Raw genomic sequence first — 13,975 nt, forward strand, 5'->3', positions numbered from 1 at the left:
GGTTTAAGACGTGACAATATGTTCGGAAAATCGAATTGATAAGGTTCAGGTTTGGACGGTCTCCATGCAGCATTCCTTCTAAAACCATCGCTACATTAGGTTTAAAATAGCACGGCCAGCGCCGAATCCGATAAGCTTCCGAAATAAGTTGAAAACCAACTGCACAAAATTCGGAAGGCTACTCAGAAGAAGACTTGGGCAAGATAACTTAGATTGTCCAAGCATAGAAGACATTGACGAAAATGTCAGCAGGATTACGACTGGACTGGTGGGGTCCTTCGAGGATAGTTGTCCTCTTCGGGAAAGGAAATCAGCCCAAGAAAAACCCTGGCTGACCGGGGAGATTAACAACATTGGGAAAGAGGTCCGCAGACTTTTTAACAGAGCACATCGTAAAAAAGCGGAAATATATTGGGACGGCTATTACACACGGCTCAAGGAATACAATAAGATTACAAGAGCGGAAAAACGGGACTCCTAGAAGCTGTTCGGCGATTAGGTCGATAGCGTTAATGACGCCGCCAAGATGAAGAAGATTCTCTCAAAAATTTAAGTCTAAACTGAAATGTTAGTAGACGACATGGGAGTGAGAGCGGAAACAACGAAGGACATGAAAGTGGCACAAGGCACACCATAAATGACCTATTACGAATGTTGACTGGGGAGTTATTTGAGCCCGTCTGCTACGCAGACGATGTTACAATACTTCTAAGGGGTAAGGATTCGAACCAGCTTTGCAGAAGGGCCGAAAGGGTTTTGCATATGGCATATGACTGCGCTAGACCCAGAGGTCTCAATGTTAATCCAGAGAAGACTGAAATATGTCTGTTCACGAGGAAGACGAAGGTGGGCCAATTTAACGCACCACGTTTCCTCAATAGAACGATTTTTAAATTCGACAAGGTCAAATCACATAAGTGTTATCTTGGACAGGAAATTGAATTAGAAATGTCACATTCAGGAGCATACTGAGAAGACTCACAGATGTTGGGCACTATGTAGACTGGCCGTAGGCTCGAAATGGGACCTAAATCCGAGAATAGTCCACTGGCCCAAAAGCGTGATTAGACCAATACTTACTTACGCCTCAGTAGTTTGGTGAACTGCTATGGAGAAAAAGTGCAACATAAGGATCATACAACAGGTTCATAGAACATATTTTCTTGGCATAGGCGGAGCGATGAGGACCACGCGCACTAGGGCACTGGAGACTATTCTAGAGATTCGACCCATTGGCATACACATTAAGTGTGAGGCAGGCATTGCGACTATGAGACTTAAGGCGATGGGAGAACGGATTGAGGATGGGAGAGATGAACCTTGAAGTTGAGTGCGAACCTGCTACCATCGGCAGAGTCTTGGATTGACGGAACCTTAGTTTTACCATCTGGACAGAGTCCACATTGAGAATCCAGGGACTGATATCTGTTTTAGACTGTCTGACCATATGACTTTCCTATAGGCGGAGATCCGGGCGATCACGGAAAGCGTGAGGTGGTGTGGTGCTAAAGCGAGGACGTAGAGTGTGAACATCTTTACGGACAGTAAAATTGCCATAAGGGAAATAACAACCAGGACGGTAAGGTCACGAACAGTCTTGCAATGTAAAAAGGAGATTAACGCCTAAGGGGGAATGAAAGGGCAGACGATTTGGCAGTGAAGGCCAGAAAACTCCTGTCGGTAAACTTGGTTAACCCGAAGCCTTTCGGGTCGACGTAGTCCGATTTAAGGGCGTGGGCGACAAATGCGCATGTAACACTGTGGAACAGCTAAACAGTCGGTAGGACGACGGAAATCCTATGGGGTGATTTTGATCGTGAGAGGATGGGGCTATTACTGAAAGGAAGTAAGATGGAGGTCAGTATAGCCTTTGGTGCAATAAAGGAAAAAAAGGATTACGAGAACACAAAAAGGAGAAAGGACACTTATGCAAACCTGGTGCGACAAGTGATAGCATGTGTAGGGCTTGTGGAGAAGATGATGAGACGTTGGAGTATTTCCTATGTCAACTTCAAACCTCCAACTTTTTTTGAAAATTGTGCTCGCTACTGGGTGCAGCAATTGGCCCATCCACTGTTGCAAATGCAAATTTTGCCGATTCTAATCTTTCAAAGCCTTCAAAATGTGGTTGCCTTTGCAAATATCTTAGTTTTATAGTGATGGAACCAGCTTCAGAATTTTGATGAAATTTTTTTCTTCTGCGCTCATTTTAGTTTGCTCCCAATCTGGTTGTATAATTGCAACTGGTTATTGTTTGTGTCGGCCAATTGGTTTTAAATTACTTTTATTTCTAAATATAACATTTTACGCGAACAATTTGAAAAAATTTGAAAAGTAGGTTGTTCAAGAAACTAAATTTTGACCAATTTTTACGGCGAGCCATCTACGTTCTGCTTAAATTATGCTTCTAATTTCTCCTCCGAGCTTTATTAAAGAGATTTCCTTGTTGTTGCAGTTGTTGTTGTTTTTTTTTTCATGCCCACCAATTTTTACTTGGCAGATGAATAAATAAATTATTAATGTCCAATGACCTAGCGACAACTGTAGGTGTAATTTATAGAATTTTTAAGTGTAATATAATTGCCTTAAATACTGTATTGTGAACTATGAAATTCCAAGAAGAAAACTACATGGTATCATTTGAAATGATTTTTTTTAATGTAAATTAATCTGGGTGATTCGGTCTTTAACGAAAATGTCATTAACCCATTAAGTACGAAGGGGTAGAGATCAACCCAAGAATGGAGCTATCTGAGAAAAATTCCAGCTCGAGCTAGGCAAGAGGTATCCTAGTGAAATTTGGATTGGTGTAAAGTGTACGTGTTGCATTTGATGGTTTCTATATTAAAACAAATAAATTTATGGCGATATGCCAACAGGTGGTATTTTAAGTCAGTGTAGTTAAATCCACCTTCTTCGCTAAATGGCCATAAAAATGTTTAGGAACTAAAAGGAAGATGTTTTATTATTTTTTTTTCTTTCTTTCATAAATTTTTACAATTTTATTTTTTTTAATTTTCTTTAAAAAAAATGACTACGTCAATATAAATGGCCAAAATTATGAATATATCAAATTTCATCCAAATTTAACAGGGGAATCGAGGGTAATGGGTTATAATCATATGGAAATAACTCATAAAGTGTCACATTCAGGAGCGCACCGAGAAGGCTCACAAATGTTGGGCACTATGTAGACGGGCTGTAGGTTCGAAAGGGGCCCGGATCCGAGGAGAGTCCGCTGGTACCACAGAAGCGTGATTAGACATACATTAACTTACGCCTCAGTAGTTTGGTGGACTGCGATAGAGGAAGAGTGCAACGTAAAGATAATGCAACAGGTTCAAAGAACGTGTTTTCTTGGGATAGGGGGGCGATTGAGTGCGAGGTAGCCACTGCGGCTATAAGACTTAAGGCGATTGGTGAATGGATGGAGCATTGGAACAGGCCACACCATTGGGGTATAGTCGAGGCTACGACAGAAAGCCTGAAAGAAATGATAGAGGTTTCCGATAGAGGCACTGCTGCCAGTTGCCATCTCGAAGTTCATGATACGTGGGTATATCAAAGCTAGAGGACAAGGGGGTATGGGCATCCCCATTGAGAATACAGGGACTGAGATCTATTTCTGACTCTCTGACTATTGTACTGTCCTGCAGACCAAGATCCGGGTTACGAACACGAAATGCCTGAGGTCGTGTGGTGTTAACGTGAGGACGTCGAGTGTGAACACCTTTGCGGTCAGTAATCTGACCAATAAGCTTGGTTAATCCGATGCCTTTCGGTTCAACGCAGTCCGCGTTAAGGGCGAGGCTAACGAACACACATGTAACACTATGGAACAGCGAGCTGTCGGTAGGACGACGAAAATCCTATGGGTAGATCCGGATCATGAGAAGATAGCTACGTCTACTCATGATCCGGATCTCCCCAAAGGATTACTGAAAGGAAGTAAGAAGGAGGTCAGGATAGCTTTCGGTATCATAACGGGACCCATGGGACTACGAGCTCACATATGCAAAATAGGTACGATAAGTGATAGCATTATGAGGAAGATAGTGAAACGTTGAAGCTTTGTTCATATCATTGCCCGGATTTCGCTACTAACAGACACCAGCACTTAGGAACCAACTTAGGGGCGTGGTATGAAGAACAAAGAACAACAAGTCGATTGTTGCTTTAGGTGTATGTCCATAATGATTTTCCACTTAACCTAACCTAAGAATTCTTGGGGGACGAATTTGATTAAAATTAGTAATCCTTCTGAAGCTTCATATATGTATTTGGACGGGCGGTTTGCAGTTACGGTATTAGCTCGCACATATATGAACTGGTTTAAAAAAAAAAACTTTCCAAGGATCGCACTATACCTATAAAATTTTCTGGAAATCGGTCTAGTAGTGTTAACTTTTTGTGCCGCTTTTTCAAAATGGTCAACGGTAACCCTGATAACGAGTATTGGTATCATGATTTAAAACGAGTACTATTTCATGATTTAAAACTATTATGGATTTGCATGAAATTGGGAAATTTTAGGACAAAGTTGAACTTTCGATTTCTTTTTGACAAATCGCATAAAAAAGTTTGTTTGTTTTCTTCATTTAAAATTTTACCACAAATTTCTCAATAACTACTGAACCGATTTTAAAGACTTTAGAAAGGAAACTGCAGGTGTTAAAGGTCGAATAAAAAAGCTATTAAAATAGTAACATATTTTCGAACTGTAACAAGTAGAAGCGTGCTAAGTTCGGCCGGGCCGAATCTTGGGAACCCACCACCATGGATTCTGCTCAAATATGGGAGCTATATCTGGTTATGGACCGATTTGGGCCGTACTTGGCACAGTTGCTTAGACGCATGAAATAAAATTTTACCCAAATCGGATAAAAATCGCGGCTTGTAAGGGCTCAAGATGTCCAATTGGGCGAGCGGCTTATGTGGGACCTATGTTCTTGATCGATTTGGACCGTACTTAGCACAGTTGTGGGAAGTCATAACACAACACTATGTGCAAAATTTCAGCCAAATCGGATGAAAATTGAGGCTTCCAGGGTCTCAAGAAGTAAAATCGGAAGATTGGTTTATATGGAAGCTATATTAGGTTAAAGATTCATTCGGAACGTACTTGGCACAGTTGTTGGAAGTCATAACACAACACTATGTGCAAAATTTCAGCCAAAGCGGATGAAAACTCAGGTCCAACGACATACATCAATATTAAGTATGTTTGCAAAATTTCAAGCGGCTAGCTTAACGCGTTCGATTTCGACAGACGGACGGACATACATTGCTAGTTCGACTCAGAATGTCGAGCTGATCAAGAATATATATACATTATGGGGTCCTAGATCAATACTTCGAGGTGTTACAAACGGAATGACTAGATTAGTATACCGCCATCCTATGGTGATGGGTATAAAAACTATATCTGAACCACAGTGCGTTGTGTAGGTTTGTAAAGTGATGATCGTATTTGTAAGGATAAGCATATGCATGACTCTGTTTAAACAAAAATGATTACAAAAACAAAATCGTACATAAGAACTTAACATAGACGAACATGCCTTAATGTATAGCCAATTGCATAAATCAAATCAACACTCATTTTGTCTGAAATTTAAATTTAGAAATATAATCTGAAGGGTGCACTTACTTCGACCAATCGATGCCTTTACTGAAATTATAACGTAAAGAAAAACAGAAAAAATTTTGTTTTAAAGAGGAGTGTATGAGTGGAAAGGGTCCAAAAGAGAATTTGAGTTGGTTAAGTTTATAAAATTAAAAAAAAAAAAAAAAAACTGAGGAATAAAGAGTTCATGGCGGACCTCCTTGAACAGTGCGTGTAACGTGACCTTTGAGGATGTTGAATATACTTGAAATGTTTTATATGATGCTTACATATTGAAACGAGTAGTTTGGTGAGGTACTACTTAAATCATGCTTCGGTACTTTACTCTTAAATGAGGATAAGAAATAAAATGCGAACCCTGGGGTGTATCGAAAAACGTTATTATTTTGGTTGATGTTACGGATTTGATAGCCAGAACAAAGAAGACGATTTAATGACAGCCATTTAAAAAGCGACTCTCGACACATTTGAATGTGCTAAGTTGATTAAGTGCTAAATAAAGAATCAAAGATTTATTCCTACGCATAATTGGTCGAGCGGAAAATTGTGGTGTCGCCTTATTTTTTGGCCACATACCTTTATCGCTACGTAAGTCTAAGCTGACTCTTAGGTACCCACCACTAACAATTTTCAAATAATAACTCAATTGATAACTGAATTAGTATGAATAAACCAGATCGGCTAAAAATTTACGCTTCCAGGACTATAGAACATAAAATCGTTTATATAGATATATCTTTATATACATAAAAAAGACGCGTGACTGACTGTTCATCGTCCAGCCCAAAGGGTCCAACCTAGAATCATGAATATTGGTGTTGGGTGATAAGCACGTGATAAGATGGGATTAGTGATATTCGTACGTTTAGGTACTAAAAAGTGCCAAAAAGTACGAAATAGTGCATGTTTATAGAGTTTATAGAGAATGTTGTTGGGCGCAAAAACATTCAAAAGAGCGTCTCGCAAAAAAAAGATTTGAAAAAAAAAAATTTGAAATTTTTTTCGAAATTGGGAGAAATAGTACTTTAAGTACCGCAATCGGTACTCTTTGGTACCTTTTCGTTAATTGAACTAGAGGACTAATTGAATTTTGATACTTGGGTAGAATATAGCAACTTAAATTAACATTGCATAATTTAAACATTTCATAGGGCGAACGGGTAGAGCTAAAACTTCGAAATTTGGCTGAAATGATTGTCGTTGCGAATAATGTGGAAAATAGTACCGGAAACGGGAGAAACGTACGTTAAGTGTCGTATTTGGTACGATTTCGTACTTTCGATATAGATTGAACTAGAGCTCTGAAATTTAACTTGTAGGTTCAACTTGGAAATATATGTTGGCAGACTAAGTGATTTTTTCACAAATCTTACATTTTGGTACCAAAAAGTACGAAATAGCCTATATACTTTTACAGTGAACGGAGACGGGTAAAATTAAATAATTTAGTAAACATATCGTAATCTTGACAAAAATACAATGAGTTGTGTTTAATACGAAATGCTGAAATCGTATCAGGAGTGGAAGAAAACGTACTTATGTTCTGTAATTTGAACTATTTAGTACTTTCTTTATAGATTCGAATATTTTGGTAGTAAAACGTACACAATTGTACCTTCTTTACGGATTGAACTACAGCTCTGAAATTTGGAAAGCAGATAGATCTTGGCAATATTTACCGGGCGACAAGAAGATTTTTTTTGGTATTCGTTCATTTTGGTACAAAAATGGTACTTTCTCTATAGACTAAGCTACTCCTCTGAAATATGGGATACAGGTATATCTTGGCAATATGTAGAGAGTGACTAGAAGATTTTTTTTTGATATTTTGAAGCTTTTGATACAAGTTTTTTTGATATTCGTACTTTTTGTTACTAAGACGTACAAAATAGTACCTTCTTTACGGATTGGACTAGGGCTCCGAAATTTGGGCCATAAATGGAGACTTTTTCAGAGCTGTAGAAAAGTTTTTCAAAAAAAAAAAAAAAACACATAAAGTTCAAAAAAAGCATTGAAATCTTTGTTTAGATCGATAGTATGGTCCATATAATTTAAAGTTTGAAGATTATTGCACGCAACTGTTGACCGTGACTGCGCCTCAAATGGTCCATCCGCGTAGATTAATTTTGGCATGCTGATCTTTTTACAATTCGTAGATTTAAGTGTCAATATTAGTACCAATTGGTACTTTCTGTGGAGATTGGGTTAGGGGTCGAAAATTTGACATGTAGTTACAGTTAAGAAATATATGATGGACGGCTAACTGATCTATTCACTATTCGCACATTTTGGTGCCAAAATTGGTACCATTGGTAAATATATGATGATTGACTATGATCTTTTTACAATTCGTACATTTAGGTACCAATATTAGTATTATTTGGTACTATTTGTGCAGATTGAGCTAGAGGTCTGAAATTTGGCATGCAGGTCCAACTAAGAAACATATTTTGGGTGACTAAATAATCTATTCACAACTCGTACAATTTGTACCAATTGGTACTTTCTTTACAGATAAAGCTAGATTCCTAAAATTTTGCACGTATTTACAAGAAGGCAATATGGGTTACAAAATGAACCATTCAAAACACGTACATTTTGGTACCAAAAAGTGCAAAATAGTACGAAATAGCTTATCTTTGCCTACAACAAACGGGGACTGCTAAAATTAAGCAATTTGACAAACATTATCGCAGTATTGATAAAAATACGATAATTGTGGTGTAATTGGTATCTTGAAAAAAGATTATATATTTTTATACCCACCACCGAAAGATGGGGGTATATCGAAATATCCATTTCCGACCCTATAAAGTATATATATTCTTTATCAGCGTAAAAATTTAAGACGATCTTGGCATGTCCGTCCATCTGTCTGTTGAAATCACGCTACAGTCTTTAAAAATAAAGATATTGAGCTGAAATTTTGCACAGATTCTTTTTATGTCCATAAGCATATATATAGCCCCCATATAGTCCGTTCGGCCGATTTAGGGTCTTAGGCCCATAAAAGCCACATATATTATCCGATTTTGCTGAAATTTGCGACAGTGAGTTGTGTTAGGCCCTTCGACATCCTTCGTCAATTTGGCTCAGATCGGCCCAGATTTGGATATAGCTTCCATATAGACCGATCCTCCGATTTAGGGTCTTAGGCCCATAAAAGCCACATTTATTATCCGATTTTGCTGAAATATGGGACAGTCAGTTGTATTAGGTCCTTCGACATCTTTCTTCAATTATGCTCACATCGGTCTAGATTTGGATACAGTTACCATATAGACCGATCTCTCGATTTTAGATTTAAGGGCCATAAAAGGCGAAATTTATTGTCCAATTTCGCCGAAATTTGAGACAGTGAATGGTGTTGGATTCTTCGACATCCTTCTTTAGTTTAGTCTAGATCGGTCCAGATTTGGATATAGCTGTCATATAGACCGATACCTCGATTTAAAGTCTTGGCCCCATAAAAGGCACATTTATAATCCGATTTCACTGAAATTTGACACAGTGACTTATGTTAGGTTTTTCGACATCCGTATCGTATATGGTTCAGACCGGTTTATTTTAAGATATAGCTACTAAATAGACCAATATTTTGTATTTGGTCCAAATCGGAACAAATTTTGATATAGTTGCTATGGGGCGTAAGGTATGCATTTTCTTTCACCGGTCTTTGACGAAAGGTGGTTTACATATATACCCGAGGTGGTGGGTATCCAAAGTTCGGCCCGACCGATCTTGGGTCTTGACTTCTTCAGCCTGTAGAGGGCTCAATTTCTATCCGATTTGGCTAAAATTTTGCATGAGTAGTTTTATTATGACTTCCAACAACTTCGCTAAGTATGGTTCAAATCGGTACATGTTTTGATAAATATAAATCGTTCTTGGGTCTTGACTTTTTGTGCCGCTAGAGGACACAATTTTTATCCGATTTGGCTGAGGAGTTTTTTGCATGAGGAGTTTTCTTATGACTTCCAACAACTGTGCTAAGTATGGTTCAAATCGGTTCATAACCTGATATAGCTGTCATATAAACCGATCTTGGGACTTGATTTCTAGAGCTTCTAGAGGGCTCAATTCCTATCCGATTTGGCTACAATTTTGCATGACATATTTTATTATGACTCTCAAAAACTGTGCCAAATAAGGTTGAAATCGGTTCATAACCTGATATAGCTGCCATATAAATCGATCAGGGATCTTGACTTATTGAGCCTCTAAAAGTCGCAATTATTATCCAATTTGCCTGAGATTTTGTACGACGGATCCTCTCACGACCATCTACATACGTGTTTATTATGGTCTGAATCGGTCAATAGGCCGATACAGCTCCCATATAAATCGATCTCTCTATTTTACTTCTTGAGCCCCCAAAGGACGCAATTTTTTTTCGAATATGCTGACATTCTACACAGGTCTCCAACATATAATTTAAATGTGGTCCGAACCGGACCGTATGTTGATATCGATCTGTATCGTTGTTATCGTCCGTAATAGCAGAGCAAATCTTTTCTTATATCCTTTTTGCCTAAGAAGAGATGTCGGGAAAAGAACTCGACAAATGCTATCCATGGTGGAGGGTATATAAGTTTCGGCCCGGCCGAACTTAGCACGCTTTTACTTGTTTAATTTATTTGAGGTGTAATCTATTTTTTTTTTTGTTTTATTTTATTTTATTTTGTTTGTGCGTATGCATGTACGTATATATGTGGTATGGAGCACAGCCCATTTCTCTATAAATTATCCCCATCATCTTAAAGGCCTGAGATACAAATTATATTTCTTCAGAATGGAAATGTGGAATCATGATGACAATCCCAAATAAGGATGACCTCACACAGTGCAAAAACTGGACAGGAACAACATTGTTGAACGCTTTAAAAAATTTAATGGCATGCCTTCTGCTCCAGCGTATTTCGAATGCAATTGGCTGCGTTTTGCAGAAGTAACAGAGAGGCTACCGGCCGGAACGCGCCTATACCATTTATTCATAGACTACAAGCGTGATTCGTTCTGCAAACGAAGCTCTATGTAGACACCCTGTTGAATAACTCCATCCCTGAAAATATCATGACACTATTTAGGTAGCTGTATAGGAATGCTGAAGTTTCAATCCGTTTCAAAGGAGTAAACCAAGGTTGCATCCTATCATCGACGCTATTCTTGGTTTTATTGGTCGCTGTCGTAGAAGCAACTAATGCTGAGGCATTCTATGGCGTTCGCGGGGGTATAAACGACTTCCTGGGAGACATCGACTACGCTGACATCGACTTTGCGCATATGTAGGCAAAATTGGAACTGATGAGGATAGGAATAACCAATTTGACACCGCTTACTATAAACGTCTATGTAAATGAAGATGTTGACAACTTTTCCTATCTTGGCGGAGGATCAGAAGCCGACATCCGCGAACAAGCCACTTCTGCTTTTGCCTAACTTCTAAAGGGTGATTTTTTAAGAACTACATGAAAGTTTTTGAAAAAAAAAAACACATCAAATTCACAAAAATGCGTTAAATCGCTTGATCCTAGCGGCCAATTGACCGGTCCCGAACGTGAAATAAAATGTTCATAGAACTCGCCTTTCAATAAGTCCATTGTTACGCGTGATGAGAGGCATGTGGCACCGTCTTGTTGAAACCACATGTCATGCTCTTGCATTTTGAGCAAAAAAAAAAAAAAAGTTGGATATCATCTCACAATAGCGCTCACCATTCACAGTTACGTTACGATTCGCATCATCTTTGAAGAAGTACGGTCCAATGATGCCACCAGCCAATAAACCGCACAAAACTGTGACTTTTTCTGGATGCTTTGGGAGCTCTTGCAATGCTTCTGGCTGATCTTCACTCCAAAATCGACAATTCTGTTTATTTATGTGCCCATTAAGCCAAAAATGAGCTTCGTCGTAAAATGGAAGATGCGCACCGACCAACTTTCTTAACAGAGCGCGTACTTTGATAATAAAATTCAATAATTTGCAAGCGTTGTTCGTTTGTAAGACGATTCATGGTTAAATTACAGACCTAACTTAAGATGTTTGACAGTGAAACAAAACACGAAAAGTGCGTGAGCTGGTTAAACCAGAGTTGTCAAAAATATAAATATATATAAAATCACCCTTTATATTCAAGGCCAGCCGACAGCGTTCGCCGATATCAGCCAACTTATTTCTCTGGTGGTAATATTTATAAACCGATCCGCACATTTGTATTCTTGAGCCTTTGAAACCTCAGTAATTGCCTTTAAATTTGTCCTAAATTGTTAAAATATTAACTAGGCTGACTAGTGTAAATTCTTTGGAAAACTTATGGTCGTGGGCACCCAAGACTCGAATCTGCCTGACTAAATCTGATTTTACTTTTCATATAATAATAATTTTCATATATAAATCAATTTTCTTTTACAACTGCTTAAATTTCGCTTTATTGGAGTTTCGATAAAAGTTATGCAACACACCCAATAAACTTTGGGCAGCAAGACGTTTATTTATTTTCTTTAATTTCAGAACTTAGTGTAAATGTTGCTCTATATGCAGAACGTGGTTAACATCAACGGTTTATAATAGGCTGGGATAGGTAAGGGTAGAAAATTCAGTTTAGAAGTGAACAATTCGATACACCCCAAGGTACAAATGGAGTAACACATGGAGAAGAAAGGGTCGTGACGGAAATTACTTACATTGGATGCTTGTCTAAGGATGTTGCGTCCGATTTGGGCGTGGCAGCGGATGTGGTGGTGGTTAAGTAGCACAACACCAGTATGACACTGGCCGTGTAGGCGGTATAGAAATTGATCGAGTTGCGCAGAAAGTGATAGTAATTGTGACCAATATAATTGAAGGCTGCGGTTTGGGTTGGCGTAGATGTCGTCGTAGCGTTATGGCAATTGTTGCAACTTTTGCCCAACGTGACTTTATTATTGATAGTGTTGCTTTTGATGTTGGAGTATTGTTGTTGGTGTTGCTGTTGCTGTTTGATTTGTTTTGAGCTGATGGCATCATGGAGAGAGCAGGAGGAATTCGTTGAAGTATACGGGATGAAATCGGGCTTTAGGGTATGATGTTTGCGCTGACAGTAGCCCCTATATGGCTCAGACTTATTATTGTTATCTTTATGGTTGTGTGTGTTGGTGATTTGGTTGCTGGTTTTGTTGCCCATGCAATGTTTCCGGCACTGCGTGGTGTTGGTGTTTGAACGCGAAAGCAATGATTCCACGATTTTTACAGAATTTCCCATAGCCTCGGCTAAGCCGTTCTTCAAATCGAGAGTATTCGATGTTAGGGCAATTTTCGCGTGTGACAGTACCCTTTGCAAACACTGTCCCCTTGGAAAATAGGTTTTAGGCAATGGTTCGGCTTTCGTGTACACTGCTCCCTTGGTGCAGTCCACCACCCCCTGTGTACCACGAGAAATTTCATTGCGTAACGTGTTTTTGTGTTTCTGGCAGAAATACGACGATGCCAGACAGTGACAAGAACACTTGCTATTGTTGCTGACACAGGCACAGTTGCAGATGCTGTTGCTGCAGCTGTTGGTGTTGAAATACTTGGGCTGAGATTCCAAGCAATGGCTGGTATGGTTGATTATTTCTCCCTCAATCAAATTCTGTTGTCGGCAACAAATTCTATTGTGGCAGGCTAAAGGATAACAATTTGCACACGACTCTTGTAGGATTTCCTCTTCGGATTCAGTTAATTTAACTCCCTTTCCCTCTAGCTTTAAGGAGTTATGACTATTCCTATATATGTGCTCCTTGGCTTCCAGACTATAAAAACTTAAAGTTCTTTTCAATTCGTCCCTGATAGTATAACCGTTGCTATCGTTACTGTTGCTGCTGCTGCTGTTGCTACTGCAGTTGAAGATGTTGCTGCAACTTATTGTAGTTGCACTGATGGTGGTGTTTTTTTTGGCTTTAGCCGATTTTTGTTGTTGGCAGTCGTCGTTAGTTTTATCCAGTTTTGGGTTACAAATGCTGTTGTTGTTGTTGCTGTCGAGTTGATAATGTATTGTTGCTGTTTTTGCGTAAATGCTTCGTGTTCTAGATGTTGGCGTTATTATTGGTGTATGGCAAACAGTATCGAATGTATCATTTATCCTGCAATTATGTTTGGCTGTTTCAAAGGAACAGCCCATGTTATGTTATAATCTGCAAAGATAAAAATAAGGACAAAGTTACTAAGATACGAGCGGAAAAATTGCATTGTAAACAATGCACTTTGATTGCAAATTGTATCTTTTCAAATGTTGCTAATTGAATAAACATTTAAACATAAATAAAAAATTGTTTTACAAATCGCTTTCTACCTTTAAATGGGCGGACTTCTTTTAAACGGGCCTTTTTAATT

The 13,975-nt window shown here is 38.7% G+C and overlaps 1 protein-coding gene across 10 annotated transcripts in view; it reads right to left on the bottom strand.

The window, feature by feature from the left end:
* LOC106086294 (glutamate-gated chloride channel) overlaps positions 1-13,589 on the bottom strand; it is a 383,785-nt gene extending 370,196 nt beyond the window's left edge. For 8 of the 10 annotated variants that reach the window (XM_059360211.1, XM_059360210.1, XM_059360204.1 and 5 more), the window contains exons 1-2: positions 12,310-13,589; positions 5,651-5,671 (exon numbers count right to left, since the gene is read on the bottom strand). In XM_059360211.1, coding sequence (XP_059216194.1) covers positions 5,651-5,671; positions 12,310-12,866 — 578 coding nt within the window. In that variant the 5' untranslated portion in view covers positions 12,867-13,589. The remainder of the gene's footprint in view (positions 1-5,650; positions 5,672-12,309) is intronic. The other 2 variants (XM_059360209.1, XM_059360205.1) reach the window with 1 other exon arrangement.
* Between the last annotated feature and the right edge of the window lie 386 nt (positions 13,590-13,975).

This window comes from Stomoxys calcitrans, chromosome 1 (assembly GCF_963082655.1).
Source record: "Stomoxys calcitrans chromosome 1, idStoCalc2.1, whole genome shotgun sequence".
NCBI lineage: Eukaryota > Metazoa > Arthropoda > Insecta > Diptera > Muscidae > Stomoxys > Stomoxys calcitrans.